The 26755-nt window shown below is 58.1% G+C and overlaps 1 protein-coding gene across 3 annotated transcripts in view; it reads right to left on the bottom strand.

Annotated features, from left to right (window-relative positions):
* NOL4L (nucleolar protein 4 like) overlaps positions 1 to 11249 on the bottom strand; it is a 128263-nt gene extending 117014 nt beyond the window's left edge. For all 3 annotated transcript variants that reach the window (XM_064572946.1, XM_064572947.1, XM_064572948.1), the window contains exon 1: positions 10914 to 11249. In XM_064572946.1, coding sequence (XP_064429016.1) covers positions 10914 to 11234 — 321 coding nt within the window. In that variant the 5' untranslated portion in view covers positions 11235 to 11249. The remainder of the gene's footprint in view (positions 1 to 10913) is intronic.
* Between the last annotated feature and the right edge of the window lie 15506 nt (positions 11250 to 26755).

Raw genomic sequence — 26755 nt, 5'->3', positions numbered from 1 at the left:
GCCTCACATTCAACATAAAACCCTTTGTCCCCAGCCCGCTCCTGCCCCAGCTCAGGATCTCCCAGAGAGGCCCCATCCCCCATGGGGCTTCCCAGCAGGAACTCTCTGAGCTGAACCCCCCCCCCACTCTCTCCCTTGGCCCAGGCTTTCCTGTTGCCCCACAAAGTGCTTCTTAGCCACCCTTGAGAGGTTGATGGCTCTCTGGTTTGGGGATCTTTGCACGGAGGAGAGGGGTCCTCCCAGCCCCTACTCTGTGGCCTGCCTGGCAGGCTTGGTTTTAGGGCATCGTCCCAGCTACCCCATAGGGTGTGGGGTATCACCACTCATACACAAGGGGTCGAGGGATGACAGTAGGCAAGCCATTTGCCCAGAACCAGAAGCTGGTGGCAGAACTGGGGTCCAAACGCAGGTCTATTGTTGGCCATGTTACTCTCCCGTCTTCCCTAATTTTGCTCTACCCAGTAGAGAGCCCCTACTGCCTGGGCAGACCCCTCTCCATATCCCTACAAAAATGACAATCCCACTATTAAGCGTTTCACAGGATTCTCTCCCTTGGTTTTCCCAACAAACCAGTTGGGGAGGGACAATCATCAGACCCATTTTTCAGATGAAGAAACTGCAGCACGAAGTGCTGACTTAGCTAGGTGCCCACATAGGCTGTGCCTTGGTTTGCTAACCTGTCAAATGGGGTCATAACAGCCTCCTCACAGGGTGGCTGAGGGCCGCGCAGGATTGTGGAAGCCAGGGGCTCTTGGAGACACGCCCTCAGGAGGCTCAGAGATGAGGCCCGAGTGCGCTTTTCTCCACCCGCCAGCATCCAGTCAGGGCCTGGCCTGCCAAAGGAAGGGCCCCATGTCTCCTTGAACATTTCCTCAGCCCGGGGATGCTGGGATGCCGAGAAAACGATGAGTCATCCACCCAAGCATAGGCCTCCCAGAAGCCTGCAGTTGGGTCCCAGCCGCGGTGCAGAAGGTTCCAGGCTGGTAAGGGGGCCCCGTGGATACGGTGACTCCCAAGCTGGCCCCACTGAGCCCGGAGTCACCAGCTCTCCACAGCCCCCCACTGCTACAAGCTACGGGCCTTAAGGACAACTCTTAGACTCCGCCCACAGGCCCCCGCCCTGCCCCCCAGGTCTGTACATCTGTCCACGTTCCTGGTGCCTTAACCTCCCCTTCTCTCACCCAAGAAAACTGAGTCACCCCTGACCTTTGAACAGCATTCTCCCCCCCACCTCCCCTGTCACCCAGTCCCAGTCCGTTGTCCTATGAGGAAAGCAGCCCCTCTTCTTCCTCCCAGGCTGGCCTTCTTTCTCTGCACCTTGCAATTCCTTTACCTCCTGTTTCGCCTTCATGGAATACGCCTTCCTCTTGCCCAGTGTTCTAGGGTTCCTTCTAGAACCCAAATCTGACTCCTTGCTTTCTCTCATGATGACACAAGGAGATAAGGGCACACTAGTTCCTCTGAGTGGCTTTCCAGATCCTTCTCTTCCATCTGGCCTCAAATGATTTCACCAGCTCATCCTCTCAGGACCCCACAGCAGTTCTCGAGCTGATTTACCCATCCCCACCCCATGTGAAATGCTCTGTAGGACATGCTTCCTCGGGAAAGTGGCCCCAGTCACCATCATACGCAGCCTGTGCTAGCCTGTGAGAACCTGCCCCGCCGCCAAGCTCTCGCTCACATCCCCACCCCCTGGAATGAGCTTCCCCATGTTTTGTTCTCGTTTGAAAATTTGGTTGGGCCCTCAAGCTCCAGCTCAAATGTCGTCTTTCTGAGGACTCCTTGGACACTGCTGGGCAGGAGGAATGGTCTGGACTTTGGGGCTCCCGAGGCCCTCCGAGTACAGAAGTGGATGGGCAGTTCTCAGACTCCAGCTCTGAGGCATCTGCTGCCCCCCACAGTGGGGAGTCCCTTCGGGGCAGCAGCTAGTCTATGTCCTGGGGACACAGCAGGAAACAAAAGAGACTGGTCTGCCGTGGCAAGGCTCACCATCTTATGGGGAGACAGATACCAAACTTATAAACTAAAAACCGTACATAATGTCAGGGGCTAATAAGAGCTAGAGAAAAAAATCAAATAGAAAGGGGGGCGGTGAGAAGGGTCCAAGGGACTTAAAATGGTCCTCACTGAGTATCCGGGAGGGCCTCTCTGAGAAGGTGACATTTGAGCAAAGACCCAAAAGAGGAGAGGAACCAGCCATGTAGAGATCTGGAGGAAGAGTATTCCAGCCTGGGGGAATAGCCCGTGCAAGGGCCCTGGGGCAGAATTGTGTTTGGTAGTTTTTAGAATAGCAAAGAGATCAGTGTGGCTGAGACCAAGTGGGCAAGGGGAGAGTGGAGTGAGGTGAAGGCATCAGGCAGCTGGGGCAGATCATGCCAGGCTGCGGAGCCTTAAGAAAGATTGGCTCTTGCTTTGAGTGAGACGGAGTCTTGGAGGGTTCTAAGCAGAGGTAGGTGCGAATCTGTTTGGTTTTCTGCAAAGTTTTCTCTGGTGTGTAAGTTGGAAGGGATTACAGGGGGGCCAGAGTGAGCACAGTGGGGTGGCTGGAGGGGTGGAGGTGGTGAGAAGGTGAAATTTGAGATGTATTTTCAAGGTCAAACGAGCAGTATTTGCACACATTTGGATGGGCCCGAGGAGCCGTAAGAGAAAAGAGTCAACATGACTCCCAGGGGCAGGATGGGGCTGCTGGGATGGGGACAGTGGGAGAGCAAATGAGGGGCGAGTGACCTGCCTGTTCACACCCAGCTCTGGTGCTCTCTGGGACTCTGAGCAAGTTCCCTCCATTCTCAGCCTTAGTTTTCCCCCTTCCCAGGCAGGCCGGAGGGAGTGGATGACTTTGTGGGGAGAGGACAGGCCCAGCCTCCCAGCTGCTCTGTCTCCCCACCCCTGCAGCCCGCCCAGGCTGGGTCGGGGTCTGGGGCTGCAGTTGAGGTGAGAGGGAAGGATGGGGGGGTATCTGTCTCCCACCAGGCTGGGTCTTGGGCAGGTAAAGGGCTGCCTTGAGCTCTGAGAAGCTTCTGTGGAGTGCCCTCAGATGAGGGGGCCCCATGCACCGGGGGTGGGGAGGTGCAGAGAGCTAAGGCGCCTGTGGACCCCCGCCTCCAAGTCCTGCGGCTTAGAGGGTCAGACAGCCACAGAACCCAAGCCCGACCACGTCCTCACTGTGGGACTCGGGCCGGTTCCCTGGCCTCCCTGATGCCAAGTTCTCATCTGCCTCACAGAATCTAGGGGCAGTTAAGTGCAATAAAGTGTCTGGCACATGGCAAGGGCTAGGAAACACAGAAGATGGGCTCAGGCCCCTGACCAGGGAAGGCACTCATTACAGCGGCCTCACTGTGTTCTAAGATCCCGGAGCCCAGAACTTGAGTTCCTGGCCAGGGACTGGAGTGGGGTGGGGACGGGGGGTAGAAGGGAGAAGGCCTCCAGGATGCTCATCCTACTACCTTTCTAACTGCTGGATGCCTACAGGCCTTGGCAGAGTTCCCAGCCTCACCCCTCCAGCACCCCTCCCTGACACCCAGGACCTGGCACCCAGCACCAGGAAGGGATTCAGAAGCAGGAGGGACCAAAATGGCATTCCCGTGTAATAACCAGGGAAACTGAGGCTCGGAGCAGGGCAGGAGCCAAGCAGGGCAGAGAGACTCTGAGCTTTCAAGTCCCCAGCTCTGGAGGCTCATGCCATACCTACGCCCCTCATCAAGACCCTTCTGGTGTTCTGTGCAATTCAGTACAACACTAACCAGGCCCTAATGCCACTGGAGACACAGAAATGACTCCGACACAATCTTTAGGGAACTAATAGTTACTGCCCACCAACGATGTGACGGGGACTTGGCTGCGTGCTTTCTCTCCACGGGCCCATTTAATATCCACCATGACTTTCATCGCCATCCCCATTCTCCAGATCAGGAAACTGAGGTTCAGTGAGACCACACAGCAGCTAACATTTCCTAGGACTTGCACGTTCTTCAGACTCTACATTGCTAAATGCATTAATCTTCATACCAGTGCTATGGAGGAGACAGAATGATCAGCTCCATTTTACAGATGAGTCAACTAAGGTCAAATTGGTGAAAGGGCAGAGCTGGTATTTGAACCCAGGACGCTGTGGCTTGAAACCCCACACCCCTCCCCTCCCCTGTATGTCAGGGTGGGCCAGGGGCAGGAAGTGGCCTCAGAAGTCCTCGTCCTAATAATCTGCCCACCGTGGTGGGCCCTCACTCAGCTCTCTTCTACTCCCCCTCCTGTTTAGGGGCCCAGTGAGCAGACAGATACAAGTTAGCAGGCAGAACCCCGCATATGAAGCGGAGCTTTTCCAGTTTGCCAAGCCTCCTGGTGGTGGGGCTTTCAAGCCCATTTTCCAGATGAGGAAATCAAGACCCAGAGAGGTCAGGCAGGATACTTGCCCGAGGTCACATGGCAAGGAAGTGGTTGAGTTGGGATCCATCAGCCTTGACCCCCTCACTTCAAGTTCAGAGCCCTCTCTCCCAGAAGGGCACACCACCCCGCTCCATGGTGCTTGGCTTTGGGCTCAGTAAGGGCCCGTGTAGGGCAGGGAGTGGCGGAGGAGAGGGAGGAAGGCTGGAAACAAGGAGGTGCCTTGGCCCTTGTTATGGGGACGGGGACGGGGACTGGGACAGGGACACGGCACCACTTCTCATGTCCACTGCCTTCCTGACACTTCGCTTCGGCAGCTGCTGAGGCTCCGGGGGCAGCAGGGGCCGGGGCGGCAGCTCGGGCTGTCTCTGCGATGATGAAGGACACCCTGTCAGCCCTGCCCTGCCAAACTACTGGGGTTTCTTCAGGAGGATCTGGACCATGTGTGCCTGCCCACGCTCACATTCGTGGTCTGCCAATGCTCACGCCCCAGGTGCTTGCACATCGGCCAACACAGACGCCTGCAGCCACACACATTCCCAGGCATGTAGTCTCCCCTCTACCTGTACACACGCGTGTGCGTGCACTGCCCCGGGCACACGAGCATCCCCAGCCTGCACAGGGACAAGCACATGCACACTCACACCCACAGTCACACTGCTGCGCACACACAGACACACACAGAGCGTCCTCGTGCACACACATGCTCCATCTAGCCCATGAGCACACGTGCCTGTGCACAGTATTCAATCCATCCCACAATCTCTAAGATCTGGCTTCAAGAAGCCCAAGCTTGCCTGAGGCTGGGTCAGGCTCTGGACCTTTGTCCCCGGGCAGCCCTAGCCACAAGCTGCCCACCCCCCAGTCTTCCCAGCAGCATTTTTTTTTAAAGATTTTATTTATTTATTTGACAGAGAGTGACACAGCGAGAGAGGGAACACAAGCAGGGGGAGCGGGAGAGGGAGAAACCGGCCCCCCGCAGAGCAGGGAGCCCGATGCGGGGCTCGATCCCAGGACCCTGGGATCATGACCTGAGCCGAAGGCAGACGCTTAACGACTGAGCCATCCAGGTGCCCCTCCAGCAGCATTTTTAGGGTCCCAGATGGGCCTCCTGACTTTCAGACACCCAGGACAAGAAGGCAGTCTTTGGGGCCATGCCAGGTTTTATCCAAGGAAGAAGGAGGTGCGCTGTCCCCATGCCCCATAGAAAGTGACCTAGGACCTGGAGGGGAGGCCCCGGGAAGGCAGAGTCTGATCCTCCAGCATCACTCAGGCTCCGAAACACAGCCCCTGGAGTGCCCGAGACCACATTCGCCCAAATCACCGAGGCTTAATTGACAAAATAGCCCACTTCTGCCACTCATGAGAAACCCAAATGGGGCCCATGCCAGATGTCACTGTCAACCTTCTCCTCAAAAGTCCCCCGGGACCCAGGACAATGGAGGTCTCCTCCCTTCTTCTCACCCAGGACCCAGGACAACGGGGCCCTCTGCCCTTCTTCTCACCCTGTGCCCGTCCTCGTGAGCCCCAGGTAAGTCCCCAGACACCTCACGCGGAGCCAATCCTGCCTCCAGCACCAGCCTGTGATTACAGACATCTTGAGCAGAGGGATTCTTGTAAACGAATTCAGATTAAGGTGTAACGGACTGAAAGCTTGTCACGAAGGACCTATGCTTTCCAAGGGATCGGGCCGCAAGACCCCTCAGACGGGGTCAGAATGGGGACGTGTACAAGCATCAGCCAAGCTCAGGGCCTGCCCCTGTCAGCAGCGAGGCCTAGTCCTGCACCTTGCTAAGGCTCAGTTTACTCATCTGGAGGGCAGCACAAATAGCAGCATTGACCTCTGGGGGATGGCGAGAATCTGACAAGTCGATGTGTGTCGGCCCCTCGGCACAATGACAGGCACATAGTAGGTGACTCAGAAGCGGTCACTGTAGTGATAACTTGGAGAAAGGCAGGAAACATTGAGGAATTCAAGCGAAGATCACAGCATACATTACACCGGGCTAAGTCAGAGGCCCTTTCCCGCCCAGACCAGTGGCCGCAGGTGCCAAAGGTTTTACACAAAAGCTCTGGGGAGAAAGACCGAAGGCTGAGAAAATGCTCTCCACTAAATGAACGTTGTCTGCAAACTGGGAAAAGACCACCATTAGTCAATTTGGCCAGCGGAACACCTGGGGTCCGGCTCGCAAAAGCCTAATGTTGACAGTGGGGTTTGGCAAGCTGGCGTTTCCCCTTGGGCAATGGGGCTCTAATGGGGGGATTCACAGCCTGTGATGGGCCCACGACACCCACAGTGGAGCACAGAAATCTGCATTCCAGTCCTGGCTCCCTACCAATGGGAAGCACCTCTCTCGAGGCTTTGGTCTTCCCATCCGGAAGATGGTAGAGTTGAGCTGAGAACCTCTATCTCCGAGGAGGTCCTGGGAGTTGACAGATAGCCCGGGGCCCCGCCCCAGCCATAACCTGTGGCCCTTGCAAGCCCTGGGGGAGGGGGACAGCCCCACTAGAAGGGACCAGAGGAAAAGGAAAGAGGTTGGTTCACTTTGTGGCCAATGCTGGAGCGGAATCAGAGGGTCTTGCCTCCAAGGGGTTTGCTTCCCCTGCCTGGCAGCACACAGAGGCCGGAGCAGGCCAAACACAAGAAATGATAAATCCGGGGCACCTGGGTGGCTCAGTCGTTGGGCGTCTGCCTTCAGCTCAGGTCATGATCCCAGGGTCCTGGGATCGAGCCCCATATCGGGCTCCCTGCTCAGCGGGAAGCCTGCTTCTCCCTCTCCCACTCCCCCTGCTTGTGTTCCCTCTCTCGCTGTCTCTCTCTGTCAAATAAATAAAATCTTAAAAAAAAAAAAAAAAAAAGAAAGAAATAATAAATCCTAACCAGGCTTTGCCCAGTCAGGAGGCCCCGGCTGGCTCTTGTCATAAAAAGATCTTATCCCCATGAGCACCCCGTGCCGCGGGTGGAGGACTCCGCCCTCCTCCCCTCAGCCCTCAGCCCTCCGCCTCCACTTCTATTTCCTGTGACAACCTGCAAACTGAAGACCAACTTGCCTCTCCCCCACGCCCAGGCTCTGGCTCGACCCCCGCCCCGCCCCGCCCCCGCCCGGGCCCCAGCTGCAGGAGGCCCCAGCAGAGTGTAATTCCCCGCGCCCTCCTCTCTGCCCTGGGCCCGTCCGGACAGATTAAGCCTTTGTCACACACACCCAGAAAAGCTCAGGGCCAGATGGGACGGGACAAGTGGTGTCAGATCATCGACCCGCGGCCGGCCGGGACTAGGGAAGGGCCCGACCACAGCACCGCATATGGCTGTGGGAGGAGGCAAGGGGCCCGGGGAGGGGGCAGCCAGAGAACAACATGGAAGAGAGATGACACACCATGGCCACCCTTGGGACCGCACACCGCGCCAGGGACCCTGGTTCAGCGGCTGGATGACCCAACGCCCACACCCCCTCTTCCCTGCAATCGGTTTTGCTGCCTGCCCGCCCTCCCTTGGTGGCTCAGGAGGGCTTCTTTATCACATCCTTAGCTAGGCCCACCTCCCCCACCAGCTGGGTGCCCAGGGGCAGGCAGAGTCCCACCGGCCCCAACACCCCGTACCCAACACCAGGCCTGTGGGTGCTAACCAAGTGCCTCGGACAAAGGTTTACAGCCCGATGACCTTCACGAAAACCCACCCAGGACAAAACTACAGGATGTCTCCCAACTGCCACCAGAGGCCATGGCAACTCTGTGTGTGTGTGTGTGTGTGTGTGTGTGTGTGTGTGTGTGTAGGCCAGTGAAGGCAGGGGATGTCCTTTGCACCTTTCAAAGCCGGTCCCATTCAGCCCCTCCCAAGAAGAGGCCATGGCTGGCCCAGAATTCCCAGCAGGATTTGTTCCTCTTAGATCAGTGGAAAGAAAAATGGAAATATAAAAATAATTACTGAGCCCCAGGAAGGTGCTTGGAGATGGGGGTGGCAGGACTCGGGGCAGCTCCTGCGGCCGGCTCCAGTTGGCTGGGCGAGTGGCAGGTAAGTAACGGGCTCTCCGGGGACCAGCAGGCCAGGCAGGAAGGCACGGGGAGCTGGAGGGGCAGGCTGTCCAAGGAGGGCACGTCTGCTCTGTTGTGTTTGTCGTCCTCCTGGCAGCCTGGGCAGGGAGACCTGGGTCCCCTTTCTCTGCCTCCCAGGCAGGTGGTCCCTTGGGGAAGGCTTATTATTGGTCTGGGAGCCAGGGTGGAGGCTTGTGAGGCCCCTGATGCCAGGGATAGGTGAGGCAGGCCAGCATGGGCCTCACGAAGGCTCTGAAGAGACTGGCTGGGCTGGGAGGACCTGGAGCCCAGGCCCAGCACCCAGTTTCTGCATGTGGCCTGGATGTATGTGTGTGTGTGTGTGTGTACCATGTGTATGCTCATGCTTGCTCTGCCTGACAGCAGTGTTGCTAAGAGGGTAGAGGGACTGACCCATGATGCCCACTCCCTAAGGGAGAGATGGACCCACACAGAGAACCAGTGAGCCAGCTGCCAAGTCTGAGGGTCACCTGCCTCCCAACTTCAGTAGTGGGTGGAGTGCGGGATCCTGCCTCCGGCTATGTGGAAGGTTGAACCAAGACTCTCAGCTCCCTGGGGAGCGATAACCAAGCTGGGGTAGGAGGTGCTAACTGGCCTGGGTGGCTGAGGGCACTGACCCAGGGGAAGGGGCACAAGACCCAGTCAACCACCTGGTGGGTCACTGACCTCAAAAAAAAAAAAAAACTACACTTAGACTGGGGACACTAGCCCAAGATGGGGGAGAACCCAAGGGGGTATGGAACTGTCAGGGTGGGGAAGACTGACCTAAGCTGGGGAGAGGCAATGGCCCTTACTCCCCATAAGGGAAAGTGGGCACTGATTTGGGCTGGGGGAGGGGTCCCTGATTCGATCAGGGGAGGGGACAATGACCCAGACTCCCCGGGTTTGGGGGAGAGCACTGATTGGGGCTGGGGTGGGGGGGTCCCTGACTCGCGCGGGGTGGGCCACTGCTCCAGCCTCGCCCTCCGGGAATCCGGTCCCGGCGCACCCCTCGGCCCGGCCCCATGCTCCGGGTCCGGCCGGAGGCGGCAGCGGCGCAGATGGGCTGCTGGCGGCCGCAGCGGCAGCGGCGCGGTTATCAGCGCTCCTCGCAGATGGGCCGCCCGCCCTCCGCGCTCACGGCTCCCCACTCCCCGCGGCCTGCAGCCCCGTCCCCTGGGCGCGGGGGGGAGGCGCCTCCGGATCCGCTCCCTGGCTCCCGCCTCCCTCCCTCGCGGCCCCCTCACCCCGCGGGCCCCGGCCCGGGCGGCCGCCGGAGGGGGAGGGGGAGGGGACAAGTGCACTTTTCGTAACGACCGAATCAATTGTGTGTGAAGAGCCCGCTCCGGCCGGGGACGGGGCTGAGCGCGGGGCGGGCGGGCCGGACGGGGGAGGAGCACGGAGGGGGGAGCGGGGGAGCGAGGGAGGGAGGGAGGCCGGCGCGGGGCGGCCCCGCTCGCTCGCTCGGGCCGGGCGAGGCCGGGGAGGGAGCGAGGGGGGGCAGGGAGGGAGGCCGGCCGGGCCGGGCCCGGCCGGGGGCTGAACGCACTAATGGAGGGTCTCCGCGACGGAAAGTTCAAAGCTCAGCAGCGCCCCGGGAGCAGCCGCCCCCCCCAGCCCCCACCCGCTGCAGAACAATGAGGTCCCGGCGGGGGAGCCGCGGGGCCCGCGCCGCACGCCCTCTCCAGGGCGCCCCGGGCCGGAGGGGACGCCCCCGCCCGGCCGCCCGCCTCCTCCCTCCCGGCGGCTGCGGTTCCCCGCCCCCTCCCCCACGCCACCCCGCCCGGACCGGGCCGGCCCCGGGGACGGGGGAGGGGAGGGGATGGATAGGTCAGGCCGCCCCCGTCCCGGGGAGGGGGGAGCTAGGGGCCCGGGGGGGCGGAGGGGGCGCCCCACCCACCCGCGCGAGGCTGCTCCTGCGCCAGGCTGCGGCTCGGGCCGCCCCTCCCCGGGCCAGCCCCGGGTGGGGTCGGGGAGACAGTGCCCGGGCGGGCCCCCTCCCCTGGCGCTGGGGAGCCGAGTGGACTCCCCGTCCCGTGGCTACCCCTGCCCCCCCTCCCGCGGCACCACCCTCCACACACACACATACACACACACACACACACCGCCCAGCCGGCACGGGGGCGGGAGCGCGAGGCGCCCGGGACAGGCAGCCCCGGGGCGGGCGGGGGGGGGGGGGGAGGCTCGGGCTTCGGAGCAGCCGCCTGCTGGCTGGGGGAGGGGACGGGAGGACGGAACATGCTGGGGTGAGCTGCCCGGGACAGCCCGCCCGGCACGGCCACGGCCCGGGCAGCGGCGCAGAGGGGGGCAGGGACGCCCCGAACCCGGAGCGCTGCCTGGGCGGGCCGGGGCGGGCGGGTGAGCAGGGACGCGTGCGCCTCGGGCGGGCCAGACCCATGGACAACCTCAGGGACACACGTTCGGACACACATCCACACCCCCACACCCCGCCCCCGCCCGCCCCGAGCCCCGCGGCGGGACCGGCCCGCGGCCGCCGCGCGCGCACTCACCGAGCCCGTCTTGACCGGCACATACACCACTTGGCCCATCTTGGGTTCCCGGCCGCTGCCCAGGCGGAAGCCCTTGGAGCGCACCCAGAACTGGAACTTGCCTTTCTCGCCGGCCGCCGGGCCGCTGCCTGCGCCGGTCCCGCCGCCGCCCTGCAGGACCTCGGCGATCCGCTGGTATTTGCTGCGTGTCACCGTCTTGGTTTTGGCCGAGTCGCCGTAGGTGCGCAGGCACCAGTCCCGGAACTGGCGGCCCAGCTCCGAGTCCCCGGGGCTGCGCTCGCGCTCCCAGCCCCCGCGCAGCAGCAGCGTCGGCTTCGGCATCCTCCCGCCGCGCCCGGCGCCCTCGGGGGCGGGCCGGCCGCCGGGCCGCCCGGTGCCGGGACTGGGCTGGGCTGGGCCGGGCCGGGGCGCGCCGCGGCCCGGGCTGTCCCGCGGTGTGGCTCCGGCGCGGCTGCTTGATGGGCACGGGCGGCGGCCGGACGCGCGGGGCTGCGGCGCGCTCTGTCCTGCTCGGGCGGCGGCAGCGGCGGCGTTGGCGGCGGCGGCTCCGGCTCGCCTCCTGCTCCGCCTCCTCCTCCCCCCGGCCGGGATGCGGGAGCGATGGAGGCAGCTCCGGGCCCGGAGGTGCAGAGGGGGCGGGCCGCCCCACGGGCGGCCGGGGGAGGCGGGAGGCGGGGAGCGGCTCCGGGCGCGGGGAGCGAGACCGAGCCTGGGCGCGGGCGGCGGCGGCGGCGGCGGCGGCGGCGGCGGCTGTCAGCTCGCGCGGCTCATCCTGCTCCTGCTCTGGCTCCCGCTGCCGCTGCTCTTCCTCCTCCTCCTCCTCCCGCGCCCGCCTCCACCACGCCGCGGGATCCCACCTGTTAGAGCGTCGCAGCCTTCGCCGCCGTCCCCCCCCTCCCTCCCGTGCCCGCCCGCGGGGCCCAGACCCCGCCCCGGCCCGGCCCCTGGGGGCGCGGGGGCCGCCGCGCCCGCAGCCGCCGAGAGGGCAGGAGCCGCAGGCGCGCAGTGCCCAGCCCAGGGACCCAGTTCCCTCCGGCCGGGGCCTGGCCCCGAGCCTCGCAGGCCGCGCTCCGCCCGGACCCGGCGGTCTCGCAGGGAGTAGGGCGCAGACCCCGCCCGGCCACACGCGTTCCGGCCTCCCCGGGCGGCCCCGCCCGAATTTTGCCCGGCGCGGGCGGCACAGGGCAGGCGCCCTTCCCTCCCTCCCGCGACTGGCCTGATTTCTCCGGTGCGAGCCCAGCGCCAGAAGAGCAGTGTTCCCCCGGGGAACCCCAAACCTCCGCCTTTCGGGGGCCCAAACTTCCTTCCCTCTCCCCTCACCCCGAATTCCCCGAAGTTTGGCCGGCCTTGCTTCTGCCAGCCCCACTGCTCTGGGACAGCCCCAAGCCCCAGGGAAGTTGTCAACATTGGCCCGTGGCCTCACTCAGGCCAACCCCACCAAGGCTTCAGGCCACACGCAACACACCCACAAATTCATCCCAAGACACCCTGCTTTCAGGGGTGCACCGAGACCTGGAATCTCTTGCTGAGTAAACTGAGGTGGCCCCCTATCCCCTTCCTCTCTGGGCAGGACTGACCTTGGGTAGAGCTGGCCCCCTCCCCTTTAATGCAATCAGGAACATAAATAAAGGCACAGGCCAATTCCCGGGACTTTCTGCCCTCCTTTCCTAACCGGTCGTGAGGAATTACTTGGCCTCTCTCCTTAGTGTTCCCTGAGGCCCACTCCCGTGTTCCCAGGCCACTCCTGCCGGCAAGTTCCCACTCAAACCGGAGGCCCAGATTTTGACCAGTGCAGGGCCATTTTCTGTCTAGGAACCAGTGGTTACCCGGTCCCAAGCTCCCCCACCCTGGAACCTACAGTATGCCATGTCCTGGCATCTCAGAGGCAGAGGGGATTGGCCCATTTTGCAGATGAAGCCCTGGGGCCTGAAGAGGTCGCCTGACCTGCTCAAGGTCATGCAGGGAGACGAGCCCAGGGCTGTCTGTCTCCTGCTACCACATCACACAGGAAGTCTCTCCTTGCCATCCCACTGGGAGGAATCCCCACACTGTATGTGCCTGCCTCACTTATCCCAGTAGACAGGCAGTTCCAGATGCTCAGGGCCCAGGCCTGACTCATCCCTACAAGCCCAGGCCCTAGCACAGTACCAGGCACACAGTAGGTGCCAATAAATGCTGAAAGAACCAAAGAGGTCTTCCAAGTCCCAACCTCGCTCTGCATTTCACATAGAAGATTTATTTTTAGATAATTTACATTTCCATGTTACTTTATATACACCAACAACTCCATAGTCATTTTTCCTCTTCATCTTCCCAAAAGCTCTTTTTGGTTCCAGGCTGGCATGCCCATTTTTCAGAGATGACCACTGGGGCTTAGAGGGGGGAAAGGCACTGCCTAAAGGCCACCCAGCCCCAGAGGTGCGGGGCTTCTGCATGATTTGGAAGCCTATGCCTTGACTTTTCCAATATATCCCTTGACACTTACCCCACAGCTGACTTCCTTCCCGAGAGGAAGAGCGCCCTCGCCCAGAATCGCTTTGCTGACCACTCTCAGCAAAGGTGCCGTGGTGCCTAGGTGGTGGGGCCCCCATTTGAGCCTGGGTCTCTCTCTTCAGTTCCAAGACCCACTTCAGTAACCACTAAGCCAGACCACCCATCCATGCAATCTGGGTCTTTGCCTGCCTTTCAGAATCTAGAAACCTGGTTACCAGTCTTGGGCTGAGTTCTAGTGTGGCAGAAGGTATTAGCACAGTGAAAAGAACATAGGCTTCCTGTAGAGTCAAACAGATTTGGGCTGGAATCCTGACCACTATTTGCCATGGGCATTCTTCACGCCCACTGGGCCCAGTTGGCTGCTCCCCAACGGAGTAAACCCATCAATCCGCACTTCACTGAACCCCAACTTCATCTTCTATTTAGTGGAGAGGGTGTCGTGGACGTAAAGTTCAACGGAATAATATACATGAAAGTGCCTGGCATATAATCGGTGCCCAATAAATGCCATTTTCTCCTCCACAGAGGCTGCAAAGTGTTCAAGGAGGAAAATGGGCATTGTTGATACTTATTGTGTTTCATTCATTCAACAAACATTTCTTGAGCAGCCATTATGCACCAGGTGCTGGGGATATAGCTCTGGGATCCCGAAGGTCCTTGCCTTTGTGGAGCTCACTAATGGGTGGGGAAGATGGCCGTGGAATATATCAGCCATCAATAATTACAGCTTGTGGGAGGAGGGGCACCTGGCTGGCTCAGTCTGTAGATCATGCCACTTGGGGTTGTGAGTTCAAGCCCCACACTGGGGTAGAGATTACTTTTAAAAAATTGAAAAATAAAATCTTAAAAAAGAATAATAATTACACCTTGGGGAAAGGGCCTTGATGGAAAAAGAGAGCTGTGAGAGCAAATGGACATGAGGGACTGCTCTTCTCTGGGCGCCGGGAGCATGACCGAGCCTGGCGGGATCAGGGAAAACCCCTCTGAGGTGGCATATTTGAACAGTGAGTTAAATGACAAGGAGCCATCTATGCTACGTTCTGAGGGAAGAGCATGCCAGGCAGAGGGAACAACATGTGCAAAGGCCCTGAGGTGGGAAAGAGATTGGCATTTTCCAGAAGCTGAAAGAAGGCCAGTGTGGCCAGAGTGAAGTGAGTGAGGAGGGGTTAGAAGGCAGGAGACTGTAGGAAAAACTTCGAATCGCATTCTAAGTGTGATGCAAAGCCACTGGTGAGTAGTAAAGAGGGGAGAGACTGAGGAGTAGAGAGGAAGTGAGGGGTGGAGGCCCTGGGGTCTGGGGTCAAGGGCCGTGGAGGTCAGAGGCCTTGCTTTCTCCTCCCGTATGTCAGCTTACTCTATACTAGGCACATCTCAGTCTTGTGCCCCAAAAAGTACCGGGCAAAAAGTGGAGGTGGCTGAGCAGAATGAGAGAGGCCTACTGCAGCCCAAACCCACTTCTGCCAAAACAGATCCCTGGACCTCTAGTCTATTCGTATCAGCGACGTCCTTTAGCAGGGGGTCCTGCCCCAGAGCATGCTGGGTGGGAGGTGAGTTTCTAACGTCCAGCTTGGGGAGGGGGGCAGTCATTGTCCTAGGGGGCAACTGCTCCTCTTTTCTTCCCATCCCAGCCACCTGCTGAAAGGACAAAGTAGACTGTCCCATTAATTAAGGTCAGTAGAGCCCTCGGATTTTTTTCTCTACCCTCAGTCCAGATGTCCAAGGGAGGCTGGAATTGAAGCATAGGGAACTCAGGCCCCCAGGGCTCGCGTCCACTTGGGATGCTGACAGGAATGTCCTGGGTCACAAGAGGTTACCAATGCAGGGTCTGCTGAGAGTATCCAATACAAACTCTGCCTTTTACAGATGGGTAAACTGAGTCCCGCAGAGGGGAAGAGGCTCAGGGCCACAGGCAGAGCCTTTACCTGATTTGGCCCACATCACCCGTTTTTCACTGAGCTCTGATGCTGGGCCCAGGGGAGTGGGAATGCCTACACCTCAGAGGTGAGGTGGCCCTACCCCAGCCTGGGGTGGGCCGTGGTGACCCAGGCCCCACTGAGGCCTGTCCACCAAAGACTGGGGGGAACAGGAAGGCCCCGGAGCCTTGGGAAGAGGTGGCTGCCACTGCCGGGAGCTGGTGCCCCTTCTGCCAAGAGCTTGGGCAGTCATTGTCCCCTCCCACTCCAAAGCACCTCCCCATCCCCCTGCAGTTGGCCTGCGCGCACTCCCCACCCCCACCCCGCCCCAGGTCCACCTGTCCCAGAACGGCTTCCTGATCCGTTGGTTTGGCTCAGGGGCTCCCATGGTTGCTCACAGACTCCTGGGCTCTCCCCATCCTCACTCTCCCCACTGCAGTCTCACGTTTGCCTGGTTACCTGTACCTACCAGGGCCCAGCACAGGAGCTGAGGTTTAGCAATTATTGAATAAATGAATAAATTTTTTGAAAAGTGAGGGAATGAATGAAAGAATAAATGGGCTGGTTCTAAAAATGCACAGCTCAGATGGAGGTCGACGGCATTTTCCACCACCCTCCTCGCCACACCCTTACCGACCAGTCTCAGCCTTCCGTGTGGTGCTCAGGGCAGGCTCTGCCGATGGGTGCCTGACGCGGGTTCCTTGCTCCAAGCCTCGGTTTGCAACGCTGGTGAAGTGGGGACAGTAAGTATCCCTAACTCACAGGGCTACCGTGAGACTAAGCACTCAATAAACGGTAGTTCTTATGATGACCGTGTCTGTCGACCACGTGTTGGGACGTTCCGTTGTGAGTGTCCCCTGTGTGCGTCGGTCGCCATGCCTGGTGCGGGGAACACAGCAATGAATGAGACTGACCTGGACCCAGCCCTCATGAAGCTCAGGGAATAGCTGACGTTTCAAAGACAATGACAGATGGGTTGAGAATTAGAAAACAAAAAGGTACCACGGGAACACGGGGCAGGGAGACTCGGATGAGCATCGCTGAGAAGCCCTACCCAAGGGCTCCTAGGACAGAGGCGCTCAGGGCAAAGAGCAGAGGGAGCAGAATAATGTCTCTAGGCCCACAACGGCCCATGCCATGGTGCCCGTGGAACCTCAGTCCACTGGGAAAGGGTTCTGCCTGCCTCACAGAGCTTGAAAAGCTTTTGAGTCCAGCATTTCCCTTCTCCAGAAACGAAAGCATTAAGAGACAAGGAATTTCATTCAAATGTCACTTCCCCAGAGGAGCCCTCCTTGACTGCCCTTTTCAAAATACCACCCCCCACCCCGTCCTCAGTGATTCTATCCTCTTGCCCTGCTCTGTTCATCTCCAAAGACCCAGCACCACCTTGCAGTCTAGGGATTTATTTGTTTCCTTGTTTCTGTTCATCTCATGCACAGGGATGCATGTTCTCAAAGGGCAGGGATTGTCTCTCGACGGCAGTATCTCCAAGTCCTCAGAATGGCCAGGCACATAGTAGGTGTTCCATATGTCACTGTTGAATAAATTACTGAGGAAACCCCAAGTGTGTGTGTGTGTATTATAACTAAAATTGCAATGAGATCCAAGAAGATTTGTCGAATTAGAAAGGAAGGAGGCTTGTCTTTCTGTTATTAACTTTGTCTATTGCTAGTCACTTCCCTTCATCAAGCCTCAGCTTCCCCACGTGTAAATGGAGGCGGTACCTACTTTGCAGAATCACCGTGAGGCGTCAATCAAATGTAGTGCGAAGTGCCCAGATGGGGCCTGGCACACAGTAGGTGCAATTTTATTATTCTGATGGTGCCCTTGGTGGGAGAGGCTCATGGAGGGGACCCCCTGGGCCTGAGCCTTCCTGCATACACAGAGGAAGCTGACACTGGATCTGTCCCGTCACTTGAACTTGCCAGTAATTTATTGATGCTGGATGCTGGCACCTAGCAGCTCGCCAGGTCAGCCTCGGGGAGCAGGTGTGGGGCCCGCGGGACCTAACCCAGCCTCACGCCGGCGGGGCGGGGTGGGGAGAACGGATCCGCGTGGCCCAGGAAAACTGATAGGTCAGCACTTACAAATCCTCTACTATGTGCCAGGCACGGAGGGACTGGGAAAAAATCCAGGTGTGGTCCCTACCTGGCCTGAGCTCATAGAGGGTGAGACGGACATAATTTCTAATTTGAATAACAACAAAAACAGTGGTGGGAACTGCATGAGAGCCTATATGCCAGGAGCTTCTTACCTATAACCACATCGAAGCCTCATATGAGGCCTTGTTCATATTTTATATTTGTCATCAAGGAGAGGTCAAATGATGTGCTCAAGGTCACACAGATAGTGAGTGCCACAGGGAGAATTTGAACCCAGATCTGACCAGCTCCCAGGCCCAGGTACATGAGACTGCTACTCTGCCCCCACCAGGCAGGCTGGGTTAAGGTGTGTGTAAAAACCAAACAACTAACTAATAACTAACTAACTAACTAAAGGGCTCTGGGAGTTCAAAAGTAAGAAGTGAGTAGAGGCTCATTCCACTGAAGGCCTCCTAGAGGCTGAGGCCTCTAGCTGGCTTTCAGAGGATGGGTGGGAATAGCAAACAGGAAGTGTGAGTCAGAGCACGGAGACATACTGAGCAAAGGCTTGAAGGTAGAAAGAGAATGGTGTGTTTGGAGTGTGGTGGGCATGGCCACCTGGGTGAGCATAGGTGCCCTGTAAGGGGGCAACAGGCATGCTGGGGCCTTGAATGCCTGGCCAGGCTTTTGACCTCATGGAAGGACCATGCGGAGCCATGCGAGGTTATTGAGCAATGAAGGCACTGTTTCCCCCTGACCTGGGTATTCGAAGAGGCTGGCCGGTTAGGTCAGAGGGGGCCTGGCATACAAGCACGTCTGACGTCAGGTCCAGCTTCACCTCCCTCCACCCCCCTTTCATCAGCCCTTGGGGCTCGGCGTGCTCACCGGCTCCAGAACACATCCTGCTCACTCTCACCTCCTTGTCTTCGTTCTCACAGATCCTTCCGCCTGGTGTGCCCACTCGGTCCCCGGCAGTCCTACTCACTGTGCCAGCCCTCTTTCCAGGCTCCTTCCTTTGTGAAGCCCACCCTGACACCCACCCCCTCCCCGGCCCTCAGGTGCATGCCTCGGCCTCAGAGGCCAGGGCGAGGCCAGGACCCGTCCTCCAGTCAAAGCTGCAGTGCTCACCATCCACCGTGGTCAGCTGTCACCTTCACCTGCCGAGCAACATCCTTCTCCCCGGGCATCTGAAGTTCCTTTGAGAAACTGCCCCTTCCCCATATTCGGAGCATGTAGCTGGAGCATGACTGACCTGAACACTGGCCATCGAAGACATCCCATCCCCTAGACCAAAGTGACTGTGGCCAGATTTCCAACAGCACTACTTGAGCCCCTGGATTCAGTCATGCTTGAAGGCCCTTTTCATTTTCATCTTGGTCTCTTTGTGCTGGATTTCTTGCAAACCAAAGATCCTTGTCAGATGGACCATCTGTTCAATGCAGTTTGGGTCTCCTCTGGTCTGGCCCAGACAGCAGTAGCAGCCTCCTCACTGGACTCCTGGCCTATAGATTTTCCCCTCCACCCCAACCCAAAGGGTCTCTTCTCTCAATTATGACCTCTCTTATGCCCCAGAATGAACTCCTTGGCTTAGCATTCAAGGCCTTTCACTGTCTTGTTCCAGCACCCCCCGCCACCCCCACCCCCCAGCTCTGCCAGACACACTGAAGTTTCCATCCCCTGCAATAACAAACTCTTAACACGACTGACTCGTATATTCTGTTCCCACCCCTGGGGCTGCCCTTCCTCTCTAATTCTCTTCTGGAGAACTCCTACTCATCCTTTAAAACCCTATTTGACTGTTCACTTCTCTGCCATACTTCCCTTGCCCCTCAGGCAGGGTGAGAGGTCTCTTCCCCCGGCACCTCAAGCTCCCTGGCTGGGCTCCTTCAGAGCAATGACCATATGGTGTGGTCATTATCTTTGACTTGACTACCTTCTCTCCAGAGAAGGAGCTCCTCAAAGACAGGATCGTGTCTTGTCCATTTATCTCCCAAAGGGCCCGTTAACAGTTGTCAACTTACTGACTTACTGATAGGAGTTCAGCTCGAGGTTGTGAATCATTAGGTAACACTTTCCGCTGGTCAGCTCTTCCAGTTAAGCCACTGGCTGGGTTTTCTTTACTTCAGGACTTCTCAGAACCTTTAATATGCTTGTGGGCACTGTGAACCTCTGTCCCAGCTTCGAATCATCTTACCCAATTGTCCCATTTCAGGAATGATGAGGGACAAGAGAGGGACAAGGACTCATCCAGGCAGTTGACAGCAGAACAGGGCCTGGGGTCCAGCTCTCCCCTCTGCACATTTGCTCCCGAACACCTCAGGCCCCCGCTCAGGACCAGTCACCTCTATAGCAAAATGTCAAGAGTGAGGGTCTCTGGAGCCAGACTGCCTGCCTTTGAGTGTTCTACCCCCTCTCACTACCTGTATGACCTTGGCCAAGTGACTTAGCCTCTCTGAGTTTCCATTTCCTCATTGGTATGGTGTTGACCATAGCAACACCTGCCTCATGGGGTAGCTGTGAGGGTTCCAGGGAAGTGGTCTGCCTAGAAGCACTTAGTGCAGTGGACGGCACACACTAGGCCCTCAATACATTGCCACCAGCGTCTCTATGACCTCAGCTTTCTCAGGAAGTACTGGGCACGCTGAGCACTGACATCTTGGGGGAGCTGCGGGTCTCTCTGGAGAAAGAGGCCAACTAGATGCTAGGTCCAGCCCGAGCTGACCTCCGCAGGGTTTGAATCCAGGTCTTAGCACTGGGCCTGCTCGTCCAGATGTCCAACTCTTCGTCCTCCTGGATTTGAAAAAGACATTTTTGTTTAGAGGCATTTCCCCCCACTTCATATTGGCTCCACAAATTGGATTTTGTTGAGTGGTTTCTGACAAGCAAGTCGAACAGGCATGAGTGTGGAGGAAACGTAAGGCCACCTCTGGCCACGGCGGGTGGATCCGAGGCCTTGGGTTCTGCCGGTTGCTGGCCGCGAGCTCAGTTCCCCGACAGCTGCATCCTGGGGAGAGCGTGTGTCCTTGGGGTGATCCAGAAGGACTTCTTCCCCAGGGGATTCTTTCCAGAGGTTTCCCAGAACCTTCCCTTAGAGGGAAGGCCCTAATGGCAAGTGGCCTGGCTACTTCCCCCACCCTACCAAGCAAAGGAGCTTCATGGGTTCAGATTCATGGGGGCGGGGGGTGGGGGGGTGGGGAGTCTGCCTCTGAGTCTCCTGCCCCCAGCTCCGTCCCCTCCACAATAATAGTCAAGGACCATGAGGTGGATCACAGTGCTTCTCCACATCTTCAGGCATCCAGACAAAGGGAGGCTGATGTAGTAAAGCAGGAGAGATTTCAGTTAGACAACAGGAAGGACTTCCTCCTGCCAGATAGCTCAAACCTGGGCTGTGTATGACCTTGGAAAGAATATTCAACTAGGAGTCAAGACAGCTTTGGCTGATGATTACTGTGGGACTTTAGGTCAGTGCCTCATTTTCTCCTCTTGGTTTGCTCATCTACAGGATGGGGATTATAATTTTTATTCACTACAGAGGATTTCAAATGAAGACAGTGAGATGAAGCCTTGAGGCCAGTGGCAGGAGGCTGGATCAAATGACCTCCTAGGTTCCTTCTCCTTTCTTGTTTGGAAGGGATTCCCAGGGCTATGGCCCTGGCTTAAGGCCCAGGGACCCACAGTGGAGTGTGAATGGGGGTGTGTGTGTGTTACACAGTAGGTGCTACGTTAACTATTTTTTCCCCCTTTCTTGGGCCACTCATCAGATGCAGAAAGAGCCATAGGCAGATGTTAGAAAGCCCGGATTCCAACCCTGGTCTTCCCCCAGCTTGCTTTGACCTTGGCCATGTCCCTTACCCAACTGAATCTCAGTTTTCCCATCTGTATCATGAGGAGTTTGGATGGTTTCCAAGATCACTTCTCTCTTGAAACTGGGAAACCCGTGACTGACCCAGGGAGGTCTGACCCCTGCTCTCCCACCTTCCCCACCAGCCATCACTGGAAGTTCCAGATACACAGATCTTCCTTTGCTTCCTTGAATTTGCCAGGGCCTTGGGAATGGGCTCAGGCCCCTCTCACAAGCCGTATGACCCTGGACGTGTTACTCCCTCCCACCCCAGGGCATTTGCCCAAACCCTTCCCCTCTTGCCATGAGTTCACCTGATTGATTCCAACTCATCCTTAGAGCGGCCAGCCTGGGTGGAGTCCTAGAGGGAGGCCCTGGGATGGGTGGGCTTCGCAAGCCAAGGAGAACTTGGGCATTGGGTGCCAGGGGAATGCACAACTAGAGCCCCCATCTCCCCTGGGGCGGGATCCTGGGGGTACCCGACTTGGTAATCACACCATTTGCCTAGTGCCTCCTGGGTAAGCTCTGTCGAATGGGGAGTGTGCCAGGCACTCTGCTGTCGCCGGACCTCTCGGCAGTCAGGAGCACCACTTTGCAGGTGAGGCTCTGAGTGCGGAAGGTCTTGCCCCAGGCCGCACAGGTCTGTCTGAAACGTTCCTCTCCTCCAGGGACGGGATCCCAGGGACCGTGTGTCCCTCCTCCAGCAGCCAGCACCTGTGGCAGACCCTGGAAGGCAGGTGAGACCGAGGGGAATGGAGAACATGAAGCATCTTGCCCAGGATCTCACCAGGCAGAAACAAAGCAAAGAAGGGTAGCTTCTCTGTGGCTCCCAAAGCTCCAAAGTGTGGCAACTTAAGGACCCTCATTAGGGCTCACGGACTCCAAGCTACCCCTTTTACAGATGGAGAAACTGAGGCCCAGAAAAAGGATGAGCCACTGCCACCAGGCGGGTGAGGCACAGACCAGAACCCAGCAGGGCAAGTACAAAGGCCCTGAGGCTGGCACAAAATATGAACTAAGGCCAATGGGCTGAAGGGAAATGAAGCTGGAGAGGGGGGCTCAGGCCAGACCAGGCAAGGAGTTTGGGCTCTAGGCCACAGCAATGGGAAGTGATTGGACTGGAAAGGTCTATCTAGCACTGGGCCTGCAGGAGGGCAGGAGGGGCATAGGGAGGCCTGGGAGACGACCCGGACACCGCTGCTGTCCCCCGACCTCTGGACCTGCTTGCCCACCTGCCGACTCCACATCACCACTCCAAGCCTGAGCCCCCGATTTCCACTCCCAAATCGGTCCTTCCCACTGCCTCCCCTTCTCAGGAAACACCAACTCCATTCTTCCCGTTGCTCAGCCAGAAAGCCTGGAGTCACCCTTACCCTCCACCCTCCTGTCTCTCGCCCTGCCACCCGACGCGTCAGCAAACGTCTTCGGCTCACCTTCGAAATATAACCAGAATCTGACCACTTCTCCCTGCCCAGGTGCCGCAGCCCCCGCCCCGGGGCATGGGTGATGGCAGCACCCATCTCTCCCTGTCCCCACCCTGGCCCACAGTGTACCCTCTGAAAGACACCTGGAGGGAAACCGTCCCTCCCCAGCTCCGAGGCCTCTTGTGGCTCCCCGCCTCCCTCCGAGTGAAGTCCTGACCTTGGCCCTTGAGGCCTTCATGCCCCGGCTTCCCTGTGCCTGTCCCGCCTTGTGGTCCCCAGTGCGTTCCCCTCTCTCCTCCTGGCCGAGTTGGTGTTCGTGCCCCATGGCATTTGCCCGTGCTGCCCCTTTCCCAGGGCTCTGCAGGGCCGGCTCCATCACCCCCTCCAGGTCATCCAGTGTCACCTTCTCAGGCTCCCGTGACCACCACCCTAGTTAAAAATGACAATCCCTTCTCCCCCAACTCACACATCCCTTTCTCAGCTTCGTTTTCTCCGTAATTCACCTCACTTTCTAAGACACTATTTACTTGGCCCATCCTATGGCTCGTTCTCCGCCCCCTCGACCACCTCACCCCATCAGGGCTTCAGCTTCCCCAGGGCAAGAGTCTTGGAATCACCGGGGCCAAGAGCGGTGTCCGGGCCACAGTGGTTAAATTTGTGTGGTTCTAACAAGGTGGGAGGCCGCCTTAATCTCCTCTCACGGGAGGAGGGGACAGAGGCTCAGGGAGGACGAGGATCTGCCTGAGGTCACGGGGCCAGGACACTGTGGGGCTGGGACCTGGACCCCGGTGGTGGCTTGGGCTGGGAGCAGGCTAGAAGCAGAGGCTGTGGCAGGGGTGAGCGGCTCCTGCCAGCCCCTGTGGCCAGCCCTCCCCAAGGAGCCACGGCGCCCGGCAGTGAGAGGGCTCCAGGGCGGTGGTGTAAGAGGGGCAATTGGGAAAGGCCCAGAGGCACCAGGTCCATTCTACGGTTGCCCAGTCCTCAGAGCCTGAACGGCCATGAGTGAGAAAGGAAGTCAGCAGGATCCAAAATAGGTCTGTGTTTTGGGAAGTGAAACTGGGTGCTGGGGACACGGCCAGGGGAAGACCTGGGGCTCCTGGGTTGAGGCTGTTGGGGTAGGGAGTCTTCTCCTGCCTCCTCAGCCCAGGAAAGGGGGGTCTCGTGGATGGGCTCAGGCCCCTCTCACAAGCATGTGCCCCTGGACCTGTTATGTCAGCTCTCTGACACTCACTCTTCTCATCTCTAAAATGGGACTAAGGTATTGGGGACCGGAAAGGTACAGTAAGACCGTGTCCTGAAGCCCGAGGCTGTTGTTCCAAAGATGGTAATAGTTACTGTTGGTATTCCAGATCCATCTCAGTGCCTCCTCCTCCAGGAAGCCTCCCCAGACCCTTAGATCAGAATGACTCTCTCCTTCTCTTTAACGTCTGTGTTTCTGTTTAAATGTGTCTTTTCCACCAGAGGAGGCAAGGACCCCATATGAGTCCTCTTAGTGTCCCCAGTGCCCAGTACAAGGCCTGACATGTGGGAGATGCTGCAGCCTGGGACTGGATGGGGGGACGAGGGCGGAGGCTTGTGTACGCCCTTGAGGGTCTGATGTCTGCACCCTGAGAGCCAGCGCCTCGGGTGGCCTGGAGCTGTGGCAAGAGGAGGGCTCGGAGGGTAGGCGAGTCATGTTTCCTCTGAGGCTCAGTTTACTCATCCATAAAATGCGGACACTTGGAAAATAGGCCCCACAGCTTCTCTGTCCTGGATCAACGAAACACAGGCTGACCGACATGCTACACCCCAGACACCTCAGAGTGTGCCTGGGGCAGGGCTGCCCCAAAGTGGGATCCTTCAGACCCAGGTGGGCTTGCGTTCTGCTCGTTCCAGCCCCTGTCCTGCTCTGATGAGAAGCAGGCCTTCAAAGCTGAAAAACTCCCCAGGGGTAGCTGGGGGCTTGCCACCTAATGAAATCAGGAAGCTCTAAAGAATGATGGAGTCAAAGAGCCCAGATGTCCATCAACAGATGAATGGATAAAGAAGATGTGGTGTATATATACAATGGAATATTACGCAGCCATCAAAAAAATGAAATCTTGCCTTTTGGGACGACGTGGATGGAACTAGAGGGTATTATGCTAAGCGAAATAAGTCAATCAGAGAAAGACAATTACCATATGATCTCACTGATATGAGGAATTTGAGAAACAAGACAGGATCATAGGGGAAGGGAGGGAAAAATGAAACAAGATGAAACCAGAGAGGGAGACAAACCATAAGAGACTCCTAATCTCAGGAAACAGACTGAGGGTTGCTGGAGTGGAAGAGGATGGGAGGGATGAGGGAGCTGGGTGATGGACATTGGGGAGGGTATGTGCTATGGTGAGTGCTGTGAATTGTGTAAGACTGATGAATCACAGACCTGTACCCCCTTTATTATATGTTAATAAAAATAAATTAATTTTAAAAAAGCATGATGGAGTCATCAGTCTGCAAGAACACATACATCATCCAGGTTTTACAGATAAAGCCCAGAGAGGTTAGGCTACTTGTCCAAGATCACACAGCAAATTAGGGCAGAGCAGGTAGGTGCCCAGCCCTCCTGATTTTCAGTCCCAGGGCTCAGTCAGCACATCTTACAGTCACCGCATCTCCACAAAGTGAGAGTCAGGCCACTCATCCCATAGACGAAGACCTCAGGCTTCCAGAAGCGAAAGGTCTTTCCCCCAGAGCCTCCACTCTTGGAGCTTCTTAAGGGCTCCCTGGATCCCTTAGAGGCTGGGCCTTCAAACCCAGGGACTACCTCAGAACTGAGGCTTCTCCAGGAAGGATCCCAAAGAGTCTGTGTGGCCCTGAGTTTCCCATCAGCCCTCTCATGCTGCTGGGCTCCCCCCTGAGCCAGCTGCTGGTGCACGGTTCTGGATGGAAGTCTCACTGTGCCTCCAGCCAGACAGCTCAGAATAACGAGAACAGACACACTACATGGCATTTATTGGGCGCTGCGCCCTATTCTAAGGGCTTTACCTACATCTACTCATTTGAGTCTCAGTGACTCAGTGAGCTCAGTACCATGCCCCATTTTCTATATGGGAAAACTCATGCACATCCCAGGCTGAGCTCAACATCTTCTGAAAACCTGCTCCTCTCCCAGTTCCCAGCCCAGGGAGAAGCCCCCAGGCAACTGCGCTGGGTACCAGAGTCACTCCTGACAGCTCCAGCTGCCCCTCCCTCAACATCTGGTCAAATCCACCTCCTAACCTGGCCCCTAACCTGCTCTGTGAGCTGTGACTAATGACTGAACCTCTCTGGGCCTTATCTGTCAACCAGGATAACAGCCCCACCTATGAAGCGTATGGCAGAGTTGTGGAGATTCGCCATCACTCCTGGCTGTGTGACCTGGGCCTGGAGAACAAACCTCTCTGGGTTGCAGTTTCCACGTCTGTGAAATGGAAACGGTAGCATCGCTTGCCTCCCAGCGTCGGCGGGATGATTCAGGGACGTGGTCCCTCTGTATTCCCTGAGACATGGCTCCAGCAACTCTCCCCTCTTAGAGCTCATCAGCGTTTCCCCCTCTACCCACTCAACCCGAGCAACACACAGACTGCTGGGTTTTCTCTTGGAGCTCACATCCCCTCCCCTGCTGTCCCATACTCTCTCCCACCCTGCACAGGAGCTCCTTGAAAGCGTGTCTTTCCTCGTGGCCCCCCTCCTCCCTTGAGCCCGCTGCCCTCAGCCTTTCACCTCCCCTCCCAGGAGACCAAGGACCTGGGCATGGCTACACCAGGGCCATCTCTCAGCCCCCACTGCCCTGGACCCCCACCCTGGCGGCCTATGATGCAGCTACCCTCCTTGAACACTTCCCTTGCTGGCTGTCAGAATGTTCTGTTTGCCTCTACTTCCTTGGCTGCCCCTCCTCAGCTCTTTTCTGCTGCTTCTGCCATCTCAGGATGGGGGGCCCCGGGCCTGTTTCTTCCGTCTACCTTCCTCCCTGGCGACCCCGACCACCACGCTGAGACTGCCAACCTGGACACCTCCCTGGAGCCCCGCAGCTCCTCCCGCCTCTCTAGCTGACTTTGTTCCCATCTGATCTCCTGATATTTGCACA

The sequence above is a fragment of the Mirounga angustirostris genome, unplaced genomic scaffold (assembly GCF_029215605.1).
Source record: "Mirounga angustirostris isolate CCGP_5_RB_7025 unplaced genomic scaffold, mMirAng1.0.hap1 SCAF_10, whole genome shotgun sequence".
In the NCBI taxonomy this organism is placed as follows: Eukaryota; Metazoa; Chordata; class Mammalia; order Carnivora; family Phocidae; genus Mirounga; species Mirounga angustirostris.
This window is presented reverse-complemented; position numbering and strand designations above follow the sequence as displayed.